The 17889-nt window shown below is 55.6% G+C and overlaps 1 protein-coding gene across 2 annotated transcripts; it reads left to right on the top strand.

Annotated features, from left to right (window-relative positions):
• Positions 1-6061: 6061 nt before the first annotated feature.
• Positions 6062-14819, top strand: LOC116756096 (ficolin-1). 2 transcript variants are annotated; one of them, XM_032636359.1, is made up of 9 exons: positions 6062-6215; positions 8065-8178; positions 9660-9722; positions 10185-10220; positions 10996-11028; positions 11465-11592; positions 12098-12227; positions 13105-13239; positions 14339-14819. In XM_032636359.1, the coding sequence occupies exons 1-9, from the start codon at positions 6113-6115 to the stop codon at positions 14584-14586; spliced, it is 990 nt and encodes a 329-aa protein (XP_032492250.1). In that variant the 5' UTR covers positions 6062-6112; the 3' UTR covers positions 14587-14819. The 2 variants fall into 2 exon arrangements, with proteins under 2 accessions (XP_032492250.1, XP_032492251.1); XM_032636360.1 differs by lacking the exon at positions 10185-10220.
• Positions 14820-17889: the final 3070 nt, after the last annotated feature.

The raw sequence follows: 17889 nt of genomic DNA, 5'->3' as shown, positions 1-17889 counted from the left end.
TGAAGGGATGTTCGGCAGAGATGTCTGCTGACATCTCTAGTGGTAATGACTCAGGGAGGGGATGCTATTGGCATCTAGCAGGTAAGAGGCCAGGATGCCATGCAAGGATGGTCCCCACGGCAAAACCGGTCTGAGCCAAAAAGTCACTAACGCTGAGGCTGCGTCAGCCTGCTGTAGGGGCATTGTTCATGGGGGAGGGGCATTGTTCAGGCTGTAGGGGGGCATTGTTCGTGGTGGGGGAGGGGCTGTTTCAGGCCCATGAGGGGTGGGAAAGAGAAAAACTTCCCTCTGACAGCTGACAGCCTGCCTGCAGTGCCAACTCCTCCCCCAGCCCCAGCTTTTCAAGGATGCTCCAGGAGTGTTCTTGGGAGGATCCCCCCTCTGGGCACCCTGGGCACTTCTGCCTTACCAGGCCCCTTCCTCCATAGAAAATATTAAAAATTATATTTTGCAACGATGGAGGTTCAAAGATGAAGATAATCTGGGCCGAATTTTATTCATTTTTTTTTCTTCTGATTTTAAAAGAATTCAGAATCATTTTCGAGGGCACCTAAAACTGTCAATGGGCTGTAGGCGCTGTGCCCAAACGCCCTCACGGACCAGTGGGGGCCGCGTGTCCACGTAGCCCCGCCCACCGACGGGTGCCGCCCTCCTGTCCTGGGTCTGTGCGCACAGCAGAGCGGGGCCCCAGGGACACAGCTCCCGACACCCTCGACAGAGCATCCGTGGCCCAGCCCAGCTGCCAGAGGGGCAGGGAGGGAAACTGTGGGTAGCGGGGGTGGAGGTTCCACCAGCCACCAGCCAGCGGGCTCCACCTCCCAGGTTGTGAAACACCCACCGCAAACTGAGGCTTGGCACAGGCGGTGGGGGGGGGGGGGGGGGGGGCGGTGGGCAGGCCCTGGAGGGCAGCCCTGGAGCAGGCAGAGACGCGGCTGGGAGGGAGTCACGGCCAGCTGTGTGGGGAAATGCAGGCGATGCCCACGCCCCCCGGTCACTGACCCCTCGGTCCGTCCCAGACCCCACGCTGCTCACTTATTATCCTCACTCCACGGGGTCCTCAAACCCACCCTGCTATCCTGAGTCACATGACAAAGAAGACTCAGAGAGGTCAAGTGACTGGCCCCAGGTCACACCACTTGGGTCAGGAGAACCCAGGCCTGTGTGGTACTGCCTGGGGCACAGTTCAAGGCAAGCCCTGCGTTCTCTTCCCTCCAAATAGAAAATCCCCAGGCAGGCCGGGAGGGTCCCTTTCCTGGGCTCTGGGCTGGACTGAGGTCGGCAAGCAGCCTCTCCCCCAGCTGAAGGGTCCAGGTGTAGATGGCCCTCACAGCCAAACAAAGGTGCCTCAGGGGGATCTCAGGTGTACTGTGTGCAGGACCCCACCAGGTCCGGCCGGCATGTGGCCCCCTTTCCTGCAGCCCTCCAGATACGAGTCCTTCCGGGAGCAGAAAGGAAGGAGGACCAGCTGAGAGACAGGGGACAGCCCAGCCCAGGGAACACGCCCTACTCCTGGGACGGAGGAGCGCACCCCGAGGCTGGCTCTGGTGGCCTGGAGTAGCCAGTTCTCTGCAGGGGCGGGGGGCGGTTTACACCTGTTCTCCCAGGTGCCCTGCTATTCCTGGAGACTTTTGCATAGAAAGATGGAACCTGCAAATACTGTTGTTACTCATTGCATTTCCCCCAAAGACCCATCAACTCATCAACAGAAATCAGCAGTTTGATTGGAACCCCGTTGACTCAAAGTCCTTTCTCTGATGCATCCACCAGCCCTAAACAATGAGGTGGCACCCCCTGTCCCAGGCCCCACTGGAAGACCCACCCTAAATCAGACCCACCCTTCCCGCTCTGGAGCTCCTGAAGCTCTGGCGGCTGGTGTGGTCCTTTACCCCCGAGCCAGGACCTGGGTGGAGAGAGAGTATCACCGGGTGGGCTCTGACATCCTTCCTGCATCTGTGGAGTCACGTGCAAAGCCCTCAGGAGAGCTCCACTGTGCAGCCCCTGGTACCGGGATGGAGGGCAGGTGTGCGGGAGTCCCCGGCCCCCTGGGACCACCTCCCCTTAAATGCAGTGTAACGAGTCGCACCTGTGCGGTGACAGCCGGCATCCCAGGAGCTAGGCAGGACAAGGGGCCCTTGCAAGTCTCTGTGCTTCCTGGGGACGGCCGCACCGCTGCGGGAAGCAATACAGAATGACTGAGGCCTCTGCACGCTCCATTTCATTTTATTTAAACTTCCTTTCTGAAGTGGAAGCTAACACCTCCTCACCAGAGTGCATGAAACGACCCAGATGAAGCCAGAGCCCAGCGCCAGCCTCCGAGCCCCTTCCCAATGCCAAGGCCCCCCTCCCGAGGGGGCTGCCATCCTGACTGGAGGCATGCTTGCCCTTCTCTCCACATTCCACTCAGCAGGCACCCCCACTACGGCTGTGCAGAGTTGCCCGCTTTTGAAATTTACTTACAAATGCAATCAAACAATGTTTCTTCCCTTGTGTGGCTTCCTCTGCTCAGTGCCGTGTTCCTGAGTTTCTGTGATGGTTCGAAGGAAGCAGAAATTTGTCCCGTTAGCCTGTGCAGGTTTCTCCGGCTTGAACACCCCTCAGGCCAGGGGTCCATCCCGCTCTGGATGGACATTTTGGTTGTTGTAGTTTGGAGTGGGACGTTGTTCTATGTGTCTCATGTGCCTGGACATGCACTGCCGTGGAGGACTGAGCTCCAGTCTGTGGGTCATCGAGCAGGTACACGCAGGCATTTCTCTGATTACTAATAAAGTTGAGCACCATTTCATTTTTCTATCAGCCGTTGAAATATTCTCTTTTGGAAGTGTCTGTGTAAGGCGCTTTGCCACTTTCTGCAGGTGTATTGATTTACAGCAATTCTTTTTTTATCCTGGATACAACACTTCGTCACTTCCGTGTGTTGCAAATACCTCCTCCCCCCGCCCCCCCGCGTGTCTTTTCACTCTCTTGGGGGTATCATTTGAGAGCCCAAAGTTCTTAATTTCAACGTCAATTTTCAGACTTTTCCATCACGTTTAGTGCTTTTCATTCCTACATTCACCAAGGTTATTTGATATCTTACAATGTGGTCTAAAACTATTCCCATTTGGGTCTATAATTCTGCCAACATTGATTTTTTTTATGATTAGGGTCAGGTTTCATTTCTGGTTTTCCCACGTGAATACCCAGTAGCTCACAGTGTTTATTGAAAGTTTATTCAAGAAGGAGAGGGTTGGAGGAGGGATAGAGTGGGAGGTTGGTGTCAGCAGACGTAAGCTATTATATACAGAATGGATAAACAACAAGGTTCTACCGTATGGCACAGCGAACCATATTCAATATCCTATGATAGCGCTAATGGAAAAGAATTTTTAAAAGTATATATATATATATAAAACCATATCACTTTGCTGTACAGCAGAAATTAACACAACATTGTAAATCAACTATATTTCAATTTTAAAAAGTTTATTGTTTCCCCATTGCTCTGCAGAGCCACGACTGTCACGCACCAAGGGTCCATTTACGCCTGAATTTGTTTCTAGACCCTTTATTCAGTTCTGCTGGTTTAGTGAATCTGCATATCAGAGAGACAGAAACTAAGATTTTTACAATACTGAGCATTTGAATCCACGAATGGAGAATATTCCTCCAATTGTTCTAATCTTTTTAAACATCACTCATTCCCATCCGACGGTTTCCTACTGCCAGATGGAGGACTAGCGTGTATTTTGCTGGAATTCTTCACAGTTACTTGATTTTGGTGTCACTATTGCAAATGTTTAAAATTTCATTTTGTAATTCTTTCCGGCTAGCTTTTAGGAGCATAATTGGTTTTTACTAAGCTTATTCATTCTAAAAATTTTAATTTTAGATTCTCCTGAATTTCCTACATAAATCGTATCTTCTGAAAATAATAACGGCCTTGTACCTGCCTTTCCGGTTCTTTTACATCCTATTTGTTTTCTCTGCCTTATGGCACTACCAGTGACACAATGTTGACCAGAAGTGGTGATTTAATCTCTGAGGATTCAATTTTCACCATTAACTCTGTTGTTGTTTCAGTATCTGTAGCTTCTGGGGATCTGTTTCTATACTCTGTTGTTTCTATTTGTTCTCGTACATGTTGTCTTTTATCCTCATGAAACTGGTTATCTTTTATTGTGTTCTAACATTTAATTTGGAAAATACATATATTTGCAGAAATCATTTAAATCCTGGGGTCATACTGTTCTCCTTCTGACAAGATTTGTGTTGGCTTCAGCTCGGAGCAAGTGGATACTAGTGATCTAAGGAAGACCTTATTAGAATTTCAGGAGTTGAGATTTTTTTCCTGGGACACCTAGACGTCTCAAAACCAGTTTGCAGTCCACATTAGGTCTTCCTATTGATGATTCATCCTTATTTCTAGGAAGAAATGCCTCTGGATCCCACCCCAAATCCACTCCTTTGACAGAACATAGACCCCAAACTTTGACCTTCAATGCTGCAAGATTGTCAAGGTAACTGACCAGCTTCTCAGCTATCTTTGGGGGATTGGCAAAAAGAGACCCCACCTGCTGGTTTCCCCTCTCCAGATCTCTGTTGCTCTCAAGAACATAGCAAAGTCATCCATTCCTACGTGGTTCACTTGACTATGCCTTCGGGCAAATCTCTTTTTTAATGTTTTGTCTGTTTGTCTTTATGAGGATAGATGGCCCCAAATACCTAACCTGCCATTGTCAGAAGTCAAATGACCTTGACTGATCCCGCTTTAAGATATCTGAACTTGACAGAGTCCTGCATTCTTTTGTATTCTTAGGCCCACATACTCTTAGGAACATTAAAGTGACACCTGATTGTGCTGTCAACATCTCACCTGCATTCGTTCTATTGGCAATGTGAAAAAGAGGAAGCACCCTGGGATTGGGGTGGGGGGTTGTCACTGGCAGATGGGGTTGAAGGACGAAGACCGGCTGCCTCTCTCCCTGTCCTGACTAAGGCCAGGTGAACAGCCCTGAACGGGCCCCTCTCCAACAGACGAAATCCAGGCCCATGCTGGGGACAGGCTGCCCCGTCCAGGAACTCAGGGAGGCTGAGCGGTGCCTGAGGCAATGCAACGCCTGAAGCAACGCAACCTCTTGTTCCCTCAGTCTCCGTGGGCTGGAGCTACCTCACAAAAATTTGCAAAGTCTAGTGTCATTCCAGTGCCCATAGAGGTGGTTGCTAAACCTCTGGTCAGGCCATCCCCGGCTTCTTTCCTAGTTGGACAGTGGGTGTGGTTGGGACACCAGCCCACGAGCACTGGCCCAGAAAAATCTCAAACCACAGAAGAGTTTCACCCTCAGCTCCTCCCCTCTTGTCCTCTTCCTACTCTCCTTAGTGACATTCTACACGTCAGCAGAAGCCCTTTACAGAATGCCCACCACATGTCCTGGTTAAGGGCGATCATAGTACAAGACGTGGAGGATGGCCTCTGGGATTTGGAGGGAGATAAGACATAGCCTCGCCTTCTGGTGTAATGACCAGACCCAGTGGTCCTTGGAGCATTAGACAGACTCGAGGTAACGTCAGGCTCTTACTGTGTGACTTCAGTTTCTCCACCTGTGGAATTTAGATTATAGTGTCTTCCGAATGGGGCTGGCATAAGTAGTATTTGGCACATAAGAAGTGCTCGGAATTTTTTTCACTTCCGCTGTGTTAAGTGCTCAAGGACTGCCTCAGTCATTAGAATATTCCGGAAATCAGGCGAAGGAAGGAGCATCTCTAGCCAACTCCTCCTTATACCCCAGTCAAGGTCTCAGAGTGTTGTTTGGGTGTAGCTGGGTAATGAGGAGGGGGTCTGGGGGACTGGGCTATCCTTAAGCCACAAAGAAGGCAGACCCTTTCCAACAGAGGGGTCCTGGGAGCTCTCTCGACTGGGAATGGAGTATCCTTCCAGGGGAAGTGAGCCTGATTCAGCGGGCAGCATGGTGGGGCCCAGCAGGAAGGAAACACCCTTTGCCATCACTGATACCTCCTGTTGGTGTAACCAAAGAGGCTGCAGGAAGTGGGTGTCCCCGTGGGAGCTGAGAAACCACAGGCCCAGGCAAGGGCTGGCTTCCCCTGCTCACAAGAGCAAGGTCAGAGACCAGAGGACATGGAGCTGAGTGGAGTGGCCATGGCCCTGGGGCCTACCGGCCAGCTCCTTTTACTCCTGTGCTTCAGGACCCTGGCTGCCCAGATTGCAGACACCTGTCCAGGTGAGATGGACCTGAATTTCCAGTCCCTGAGAGCTGGTAACTACCCACTCATTGACCACAAATAGTATCTAGGGTTAAACCCTCCGTATGCATCTTCTTCTGAAGACTCAACAGCCCAGCTTCATCTGCGACTAGGACAGCACAGGCCCGAGGTCACACAGGTCGGGGGTGGGGGGCAGGAATCTGCGGACTAGGACAGCACAGGCCCGAGGTCACACAGGTCGGGGTGGGCAGGAATCTGCGACTAGGACAGCACAGGCCCGAGGTCACACAGGTCGGGGGGGTCAGGAATCTGCGACTAGGACAGCACAGGCCCGAGGTCACACAGGTCGGGGGGGGGTGGGCAGGAATCTGCGACTAGGACAGCACAGGCCCGAGGTCACACAGGTCGGGGGGGGGCAGGAATCTGCGACTAGGACAGCACAGGCCCGAGGTCACACAGGTCGGGGGGGGGGGGGGGGCAGGAATCTGCGACTAGGACAGCACAGGCCCGAGGTCACACAGGTCGGGGGGGTCAGGAATCTGCGGACTAGGACAGCACAGGCCCGAGGTCACTCAGGTCGGGAGTGGGGCAGGAATCTGCGACTAGGACAGCACAGGCCCAAGGTCACACAGGTCGGGGGGGGGGGCAGGAATCTGCGACTAGGACAGCACAGGCCCGAGGTCACACAGGTCGGGGGGGTCAGGAATTTAATCCCAGGTCTGTCCAACTCTCAAGCCCGTGATTCACCCCGCGAGCTTCCCAGCCAGGTCTCGACGCTGCCACCGAGGAGAAGGACCGTGCCCATCATTTTCTCCATCTTCTCCTGGACTTTTCAGAAAGATGTTGGAAGATGTTCTAATCCAAGGGCTCCCACGTTTACTTGGGGTTTGTTAGTGCAGATTTCTGGCTTTTACCCCAGAGAGTGCGATTCAGCAGATTTGGGTCTAAGAGGGGGTTGTGGTCTCCCTCCCGATCCCACGCAGGTGGAGGGGGCCCACACCTGGCAAGAGGCTGCCCCTGAGGACACAGCAGCCTTCCCCTGAGTGGAGGACATATTTATGGGGGCAGCCTTATGAGAGAGTCCCAGCTGGAGACAGACCCCAAAACGACAGTTGCCTGTGTCTCCAGTGAGAGCACAACTGATTCCCACATCCTCTAAGTTGTCTCTCGTGACGATATTTCAGTTTTGAAATCAACAAAATTAATTATTTTTTTCTGAGAAGGAAATGAATCTCTGGTTCCAGTTCTACTGGAGTTTGTTCTGTGTCCTTGGATCAAATGTGTCTCCTCTCCAGGGGACCTACACAGACCCCTTCCGGTTCAGGAATTCTATGATCAAAAGTCCAAGGTCTGGGGGTGAAAATGTTACTTTGACCCAGATTCCCCAAGGCTTTTAAGTATTTATTGTTGTTATTTAGTGAAAGCACCCACTATTTATGAGGTTCTTTTAAAATGCCATGAATTATACTAAGAAGTTTAAATTCTGCGTTATCTAATCTAATCCTCCCCACAGCCCTATTCCTGTCTCCACTTCGGCGCCAAAGGGACAGAGATCAGAGGGATTGAGTGACTTGCTCAAGGAAACACAGCACTGAGGCTGGGGGGGGGCCGGCTCAGGCAGGGTGGACCACAAGGCCAGGGCTCTGCCCTGCACCACCTCCACACCTGACCAGTGCCCACCAGAGGCGGGAAACTCACTGCCAGGCTGACCCTTCATCTGAGACGGGTGACTCTGGCCACAGCCAAGGGCCCAGGTCGAGGTCGCCGCGTGGCAGATCCCCGTGGCTCGGGTGGCCTGTCGCGGGCTCTGCAGGGCTCTCAGGCCCAGGACGAGCGCCCTGACTGGCGCTCTGTGTCTCTCTGCAGAGGTGAAGCTGGTGGGTCTGGAGGGCTCCGACAAGCTCTCCATCCTCCGAGGCTGCCCGGGGCTGCCCGGACCCGCAGGGCCCAAAGGAGAGGCAGGCGCCAGTGGACAGAAGGGTACGTGCTCTGGCTCGGGCGTGGGGGTCACTGAGCACCGGCTCTTCTCAAATTAGACCCCGGGTGGGCACTGCCCCCTGCGGGTCTCAGGTCGGGAGCTTGGGTCACGACCCTGCTCAGAGCTGGTGTCAGGAGGGACCCCCGAGGCCCACCGGGATCTGTCATTCCCTGAGGAGGGGGCTGGTCGCAGCTGGTCTATGAGCTCACATCGGGGTCCACTTCCATAGAACACCCGCTTCCCGGTCCTCGATCCAGCCCTGGCTTTACGTGGCCGTGGGCCAGATTCCAAGCCACGCGTACCTCGGTATTCTCACCTGAAAACTGCGGCCCCGGCGTTTTCTGTCTGTACCGCAGATGATAAACTGGGGCTCAGAGCAGTCAGCCATCAGCAGGGAGGGTGGAGCTGGACCTCAATGCAGTAGGAAGGCCCCCGAGCGCTCCACAGCTCTCCCGTCGACGTGGTGGCCCCCTTGTGGGGTTTCGGGCCCCGAGCCTGGGATGAAGGGCAGGTGGGCACGCAGCTCAAGGGGTGAGTGCCCCGGGCCTGCGTGTGAGTGGACGCTCCAAGGGCTCCGGACACAGGGCCAGCTCGGAGGTCCCCGGCCTCTCACGTCCTGGGAGGTATCCAGCTCAGGGGCCGTGGGCACCCAGGGCAGCTCCTGGGGATGGGAGGGCTGTGTGTGCTCACCACGGTGGGCTCCAGGCTGGGAGTCCTGCCGGGGGGACACTGGGAGGAGGGGCCGGGCTGGGGCGGCTGCCCACCAGTGGGTGTGGTTGGTCCGCCCCAAGCCGAGCCGGCGCCCCCTCGGCCCCACACCCACACACCCACACTCCCCGGGGAGGGCAGCCTGCCGGCAGGCGCTCCTGCTGCCTTGGCTGAGCCTGGGGCCGCCTCTCCTGACTCTCCCATCAGTGCTCAGGAGGAGGGGCAGGGCCCTGGGTGGTCCTAGCCCCCTGCTCACATCAATAACGCAGACCTGGGAGGCCTCGTGGCTCCCGACCCCTCCTCTCTGGAGGTGGAGACAGAACCACCCCAGAGGGATGCATAATTGCTCCCGACCGCCCCTGCGTCCAGGGCTGAGCACAGGGCAGGGCCCCGCCTCCCTCCCAGAGCCAAGGGGCCAGAGGGTCCTGTGTGACAGGGTCTCTGAGGACGTGCTCTTGGTCCCAGGCCCCCAAGTAGCCGGGGGGCTCCCTGACGGTGGCCTGGACCTGGGCTGATGCACTGAGGTGGTCGGGAGCCAGATCGCCGGTGGTCCCCTGGGGCCCGAGCTGGGCGCTCCGGCCGGTCGGCACCGGGTGGCTGTGAGTGCTTTGTCCCCGCCGTCTGCTGTCACCCTCGGGCTGAGTCCCAGGGCACTGATCCCGAGGACACCGCAGCTGGGATGGGAGGGTCAGGACTGTATTCCTTAGGGCGGAGATGCCCAAGTAGAATGCTTCAGGTTGCGTTTTCCTCAATGATGTGTCTTTGGAATTTACAGGAGAGCGAGGTTCTCCCGGAGTCCCTGGGAAGGCAGGGCCGGCCGGGCCCAAAGGTACCAAAGGTGAGGAAGAGCTAGGACGCCTGAGCAGGACCCCGGGGCCTGTCTACAGAGACATGAGAGATGGAGACAGACAGAGAGCGAGAGGGAGGAGGTGGAGAGAGAGATGGGAGAGAGACAGAGAGAGGGAGGGGGGCCAAGTGAGAGAGGCACCTGTCCTATATCCTGTTTCCAAAGAGCTTCGAGACAGCATGTGAACTGGGTCCCGGGTCCGGGGCCCCAGGTCCAGAGCAGCCTCTAATAACCCAGGGCAGAATGCAGGCCTCTGAGTCCCCCCGCAACTCCCCCGGCTGAGACCCAGGCATTGGAGAGGTGTGGGCCGCGGAGCATGCGTGTGTGGTGCCCAGAGCCTCAGCCCCACCCCCACGCCCCAGCTCCCGAAGAACTGAGCACTTGGGTGGTTTCTAGAGCGGAGGGTCGATGTCCACTGACCAGACGTCCCGTGCATCTCCTGTCTCTCCCCAGGAGACCGAGGGGAAAAGGGCGCGGGCGGAGAGAAAGGTGAGCCCCTCCGCCTCCCTGGGGTCACTGTGCAGGCTTTGCATGGGGCCGGGGGTTCCCAGAGGCCTCGGTCACGGCCAGCACCACCTGGGGGAGGATCTCAGACCACACCCCTGGCCCTGTCCCTGCAGCCCATGGGTGCGGGAGGAGGGGCCTCTGAGCCCGGCGTGCTTTGTCAGCGGCCGGTGAGCGCTCAAAGCCCAGAGGCTCCAGAGTCGGACCCAGGTGACTGGCAATACCGCTTTACTACGTGATTTTGGACACTTTGCTTATAATGCTCTGATTTATGCTCATTTATTTAAAACTTTGTAAAAGCAAGAAAAGGCAAAACGCCAAGACACAGTCACACGCTCTGGCTACAAATACAAAGTGCGAGGATGGGGCCCAGACTCACATCCCAAATGCTCCTCAGTACTTCCCACAAGCAGAGGCTGTGCTGGAGACACGGGCTGTGGAAAGCGATAGGCCTGGGGGCGCTAACCTCCACCGCCGTGAGCCGTGAAGCCCAGGCGAGGTGGCTGGCACGGCGGTCCAGCCAGTGCCCCGCGGGACGGTGCTGGCCGCCAGCCCCCAGGCAGGCCGGATGCAGTGGGGGCCAGGCAAGCCCAGTGATGCTGAGTCTAGGAGCTGATCCGCAGGGCTGGAGGCTGAGAGTTCTGCAAAGAGCTGGACAATGGTTTCCTTTCTCCACGCCGTGTTCACGGAGCAACAGGGCTGAGGGGCGGGGGCGCTGTTTCCAGACGTGTGACGTGCACGTCCTCTCTCCCCACAACAGGAGACCCGGGGCAGCTTCATTCCTGTGCCACAGGTGACTGCGAACACGCCGACCCCCGGACCTCCACCTGGACCTGCTCCTGCTGGGGGCGGGGGAGGGGGGGTCGACCAGAAGGCCAGCTGCACAGACTCAGGTTCCACCTTCCAAGGACAAAACCCTCTCTGAGCATATCTTACTCCCCACCTACCCACGTGATAGGCAGCCATTGCCTGGATAACTCGAGTGTATTCCTGGAGGAGGCCAGGTGCCCAGGAGACTAGGCGGGGGCAGCCCTGGGAGGTGGGGATGGAGGTCGACGGGGCCTGGCCGTCACAGCCGGGTGGCCTTGGGGGCTGCGTCTCTGTCCCAGGACTCAGGGCCCACCTCCCCCAGGCAGGTGTCCCTGCCTCTCCCTCCTCCCCCCTCCCCCTCCCCCCTGCCCAGCCCAGAGCTCCTGTCCTGGCGTCCATTCCCAGGCTTCCCTCCCCAGGACCTCGGACCTGTAAGGAGCTGCTCACCAGGGGGCACTTTCTGAGCGGCTGGCACACCATCTACCTGCCCGACTGCCGGCCCCTGACCGTGCTGTGTGACATGGACGTGGACGGCGGGGGGTGGACCGTGAGTGGGGGGGACACAGCGATGGCCGTGGGGTTCACCCAGTGATGGCCGTGGGGTTCCTGGGCAGGGGTGGGCGTGCCTGGGAGCCTCACCTGGCGGCAGATCACTGTTTAGTGGCCTTTGTGAGACCGTCCACTCCTTCCAGGCTGAGGCTGACCCCGTCGTTTCACTGAGGTCGGGAGAATCAGAAATGTCGGGGGAGAGGGGTGTGGACCCACATGGGAAGGAGTCCCGTGACTCAGGGCTGTGGGCTCCGGCCCGGAGGTGCCCACTCCTCTCCAGCCGTGTGGCGTTGGGCTTGTCGTCTGCCCTCTCTGAGCCTCCGTTTCCTCCTTGGTCCCATGTGGGTGTCCCTGACTGCCCCTGGGCTCTTGGATGAGACCCACGTTCTGGTCCTCAGCCTGTGATACCTGTGAACTCCCAGCGCTACTCCCGCGTGTGGCCAGGGTGCTCTGGGGGGTCGGCAGTGGGGCCCCGTCTCCCCAGCCCTCCCCATCGTGTGCAGGTTTTCCAGCGAAGGAGCGATGGCTCTGTGGACTTCTACCGGGACTGGGCCGCGTACAAGCAGGGCTTCGGCAGTCAGCTGGGAGAGTTCTGGCTGGGGAATGACAACATCCACGCCCTGACCACCCAGGGTAGGGCCACGGCCGGGGGCTCTGTGGTGGGGTGCCTGAAATGCACATGCCCCTGACCTTAGCCCTGGGCCACGTGGACCAGAGGACCCCGCTCCTCCTGGCCCCCGGGGTGGTCACGTGTGACAGCAGGAGGGGTTGTTACTCTGAGAACCTAGGACGTGTATTCTCTTACACTCTCTGAGTGTTCAAATCGGAGGAGGTGGATTATTGGAGCGAAGACGACTTCTGGTCTCGGGACCGGTCGTATCTAGAACCCGAGAGTCGGAAGTGAGGGGGAGGCCATCTGGATCGGGGTGGCCCTTCTCCCACTTCCAACGGTTGGTCCTTCCTTGAAACTGGGATCTTAGGCCCACGGAGCCCCCCCCTTGCCTCTCCCGCTCAGTGCATGTGGCGGTCCCCACGCAGGCCCCCTCACCCCGCTTCTCCGTTCCACAGAATCAGCTTCACAGCTGGTCCTGGGTTCAACGGCAAACCTGTAAATCCTTTCTTAATTCTTCCACTCCCTCATGGCAAGCTTGACGGTGTCCACTCATGTGCCCTGAAATCCTTGCAGAAGGAACTACACATACAAAGGTTTCCTGCCGTGGCATTCACAGCTATTTGCAGGAGAATTTAGGGCTTCACACTAGAGCGAGGCTTCATTCCATCCAGGTACACTTACGGTGGAATTTCAGGCATGGCTGATGGAACAGCAGGGGAGCTATTTGAAAACAGGGAGGCATCCCTGAGGTCCTCCCACCAGCCCAGCCTCTCACACCTTCCCGGTGAATTGTCCCCGATGCCAAGTTCAGACGTCCCCTAAAGCCCACATTCCCACCCCCCGTGCCTGGAGGCAGAGGGTCCCTTCTGCTGGGACCTGAGCACCCACCTCCAACAGGAAGCAGCGAGCTGCGGGTAGACCTCGTGGACTTTGAGGGCAACCACCGATTTGCTAAGTACCAGTCATTCAAGATGGCGGCTGAGGCAGAGAAGTACAAGCTGGTCCTGGGAGCCTTTGTCCGGGGCAGTGCAGGTGAGAGTTCGCGCGGGGCACAGCCGTGGCCTGGGCTTCAGCGTGGGGTTTGGGGAAGCAGAGAGGACCTGCTTAGCGTCCTGACTCTGTCTCCTGTGAGTGACCCTGGGCTGGGGCTCCGCTCCCTGGGTCCAGGTTCTCTGTCTTTGAATGCAGACACGAAGGTACCTGAGTCTCTTTGTAGCATGGGGACCAGTGACGCCATCAGTTACCGCTCCCAAGGCTGTGTCTGCAGAGCAGTGAGCTGTTCTGAGTGGGGCTTGTGGTCACTGACCCCTTTCCCTGCTAACACCTGGAAGAGGACGGTCATTTCACGTCAGCCCTTAGAGCCATATTCCCAAACTGGGCTCCACAGAACACAAACCCTGTGGGATGTTCTTTGCCAAAAAGACACCCCGGTCACAGGATGTGGGGAGGCATCTCTTATAGCACATCCTCTTGAGAATTCCCAGTGTGCACTCTTTCAGGAAAGGTGCTAGGAGCCTGTCTGCTTGTGTTGGACCAGAGCTGCAGAGAGCAAGGTCCTCCCGGGGCGTGGGGCGGGGGGGGAGTATTGCTAATGGGAGCCTTCAAGCACCCCTTTGACACACGTGCCTCCTCTGAGCCTCCAGGGAAGGAGAAGGGAAGGGACCCTCCTCTCCATGCTGCAGGTGGTATAGCTGAGGGTCTGGCAGGGGTGAGAAGGGCAGTGGGGTGCTACAGGAACTGGGGTGAGTTGCACACCCAGGGCTGAAAATGGAGCAGGGGGCCCCAGGATGAGGCCGTGCTGTCCCTCTGGGATGACCGCGCAACCCAGGGAGTGGGTATGAAGCCCAGAAAAGCGATGCACGCTCGGGGAATGGAGGGCACCTCAGGGGAGAGGACGGCGCGGGTCCTGGTGGTCTTGGGGGAGCCGGGAGGAAACAGGTGAGGCTGGAGGAGGGAGGCATGCGCCCTGGGGCAGAGCTCCTGGACCAGGTGGCTCCATCTGCCCCAGGGTGAGGCAGGATCTTGACGCCCTGGGGGTCAGCTCACACGTCTCTAGAGGGAGGTGGCGCTGGGCAGGCGGCAGGGCAGGCTCCCTCTAGCCCGAGCAATACCCACACTCCCTCCTGAGCAGGTGATTCCCTGACGCCCCACAAGGACCAGTTCTTCTCCACCAAAGACCAAGACAACGACCAGAGTCCCTCTAGCTGTGCAGTGCAGTACCAGGGGGCCTGGTGGTACAACAGTTGTCACTCGTCCAACCTGAACGGCCGCTACCTCGGGGGGCCGCACACGAGCTATGCCAATGGTGTCAACTGGAGGTCGTGGAGAGGGTACAACTACAGCTACAAGGCAACCACGATGAAAGTGCGGCTCACCTAGGTGGGCGGGGCCCGCAGCCCGACCCCACGCCTCCCCGGGGCCCCTGCCTGCGGCCTCCCAAAACCCCACTCAGTCCCCAGCGAAGGCCAGCACACATGCTCCCCCGCCGCCCCTTTGCTGAACAAGACCTGCTTGCCCAGCCCCTTCTCTCTCACCAAAGTGTCCGAACCCTCGTGCCCCACAGCCTCACCAGAAGAAGGATCACGATTTAAAACTGTTTGCTTTCTGGCAGATATCCTCCCAGTTTTCATTTGCGTCTTCGAACATCAGCTGTTTTGAGTGTTTTTCCCAGAGCCCATCCACAGCAGGGGCTGTGGTCGAGTCAGGGAGAGTTAGGGAGCCCATTTAACAGATGCAACCACTGATGTTCCTAGAAGGCAAGTGGCTGTCCCACAGAGCATCAGCCCCCAGCCTTTAGCTCCCGCTTAATTTCATCGACGGGTTGGGGGCGATGTCCCCTCCCTCACCCAAAGTCACCTGCTTCTTCCTGATATTGGTCACAGCATCTTCATTCATCTTTAAACAGGTCACTCTGAGACTAGAAAACTCTCATTAAAAAGGCGGGGGGAGGAGTTAAATAGGGACCTTTCCGCTTTCAATCAACGCTCTGGGCCAGCTCCCCTGGAAAGCAGCTGAAACACCGAACACAGATCCAAAGGGAGGGTTGCGTCCACCCAGCGGAGTAAGGGCAGCTGGCTGTCCACATACCAAACAAAACCCCGAGGGGCCCGGCCTCACGCCGCACAGTCCTCGGCTTCAGGGCGATTGTAGGCCTCGGTGTGCAAAGCCGAACAGCCTGACGGGAGATGGTAAAGGAGAGTTTTCTCAGTCTCTCGGGCCGGGGAGAGGTTTATTAACTGGGACTTCAGAAACAGCAGGCATAAAGGAAAAGATTGATGGATTCAACCCCATTAAATCAAAAGCTTCTGTTTATCAAAGGACACCGTAGGAAATAAAAGGGGAGTCACAGAGGGATAGAATCCCTTGGTCACACGTAGGTTATTAGTTTTCTACTGCTGTCTCTACTCATTAACAACCGTTTAGTGGCTTAAGAACAAAGGAAACGTGTTATCACAAAGTTCTGCTGGTTAGAAGTCCGACGTGGGTATGACTGGGCTAGAAGCAAGTTGTCAGCAGTGCTGGTTCCTTCTGGAGGCTCCAGGAGAGGGTCTGTTTTCTGACCTTTTCCAGCTTCTGGAGGTCCCTGGCATTCCTTGGTTCATGGCCCCTTCTCCATCTTCAAAGTAGGGACAGCGCATCACTCCGACCCTGCTTTCGTGGCCCCATCTCCCTCTGGGTATAGCCAGAACAGGTTCTCTGAAGGACTCACGTGATTCGACTGGGCCCACCTGGGTATCCCAGGACCATCACCCCATCACAAGATCTTTAGATTAACCACATCTGCCAAGTCCCTTTTGCCACGTAAGGTGACATACTCACCAGTTCTGGGGATTAGGGCAGGAAATCTTTAGCAGGGAAAACATTCTGCCTACCACAGCCTATTAAAAAATATCATGGTCTCATACCCAGAATATTTAAAGAACTCCTACCAATCGCTCAGTACAAGTGGTTAAGAGATTTGAACAGACACTCCACAAAAAATGATATCCCTAGGACCAATACATTTATAAAAAGCTTCTCTATTTTGTTGGTTCTCAGCAAAATGCAAATTATAACCGAAACGAGATGCTATTACACACTCATCGGGACCGCTAAAATGTGAAACACTGACAGCACTAAATGTCAGAGATGCTGCAGGGTGAGGGGGGTCTCATATACTGCTGGTAGCGATGCGAATTGATGCCACTAACTTGGAAAAGTGTTTGACGTCAACTGTTAGAGTAGAAGACACGCATTCCCATAACCTGGCAATTCCACTGCCTGACGTGGAAATAACTGTTGTGTGCCCCAGGGGCCATGCCAAGAATATCTATAGCCAAGCTCTTCACAGCAGCCAAGCCCTGTCATCCACCCAAAGGCCCGTCAGGAAGAAGGCAGATAGCAATGCAAAGACAGTCACGCACTAGAAAGCCACGCAGCAGTGCTAACTGGACAGCTACGGCCACACGCAGGACGGACAGAGCACAACGCAGCAGCTGGCGGAGGAAGCTGGATTCACGAGAGTATGTATTGCTGGCTCCACCTTGTACCAAACTGTTTTCTAAGCAAAAATGACCTGCCGTGTTTCGGATGCCTACGTAGGTGGTAAACGTATACCAGGAAAACAAGAAAGTGGCTGCACTTGCAGTGGAATGGGGTGGTCCCTGGGAAGGGACACAGATGGCCTTTGGGGTTCTGGGAGGTGATGACAAGCGTGTGGGCCACACGGTAATAAAAATACCTAGACTGCACTTTTCATTTTATAGACTTTTGCGTACATGTTACGTTCACAATTTTATAACCATTTTTAAAGAGAGGGCACACCCATGATCCAGGGATGTGGGCAACGTGCACACCTTTTCCTGACGTCCACGGTCATTGACTCAGTAACGGAGGAGAGGTCCCTGCAGCCCACCTGGGATTGACCAGACCCCACCAGGTCCTGGCCACAGTCTCTCAACAGAAGTAAAGTCTGCTAGCTGAAACTGCACTTTTCTTCCTCAGTAGGTAAGCATCTTATAAACCCAGGAAGATTATAAGTCTAGAAATGATTCATATACTAAAAGCCATAGAATTATGACTTTCATACTAAGAAATCTGGATAGGTTTGGTATCTCATAGTCTCATAATGTTTAAAGAAGTTGGCCTATTGTAAAGAAAGTCTCATAAATCCAAAGTTAAGTATGTCATTAACTAATTGACTTAGTCTCGTAATGTTATCTGGAAAGCTTGGTGCATTTATACACAGTATTGGAATATGTAAGAAACTCTGGGCTCATTGCATTTCTAAGTGAAATCATTAGATTTCTAAAAATTAATTAGAACTAAGAAGGTTTTGTCCACTAGGCTTTTGAAATGCCCATGAAGGAATTGAATATATTACACTCATTATCACCGTTCAAAGTTTTGAAAGTTTAATGAATTAGATTTGTCGTATTCAAAGACCCTTAAAAGCAACTGTTAAGATTTGCAGGTCTTGGGCTTCCCTGGTGGCGCAGTGGGTGAGAGTCCGCCTGCCGATGCAGGGGACACGGGTTCGAGCCCCGGTCCGGAAAGATCCCACATGCCGCGGAGCGGCTGGGCCCGTGAGCCATGGCCGCTGAGCCTGCGCGTCCGGAGCCTGTGCTCGGCAACGGGAGAGGCCACAATAGTGAGAGGCCCGTGTACCACAAAAAAAAAAAAAAAAAAAAAAAAAAAAGATTT

The sequence above is a fragment of the Phocoena sinus genome, chromosome 6 (assembly GCF_008692025.1).
Source record: "Phocoena sinus isolate mPhoSin1 chromosome 6, mPhoSin1.pri, whole genome shotgun sequence".
NCBI lineage: Eukaryota > Metazoa > Chordata > Mammalia > Artiodactyla > Phocoenidae > Phocoena > Phocoena sinus.
This window is presented reverse-complemented; position numbering and strand designations above follow the sequence as displayed.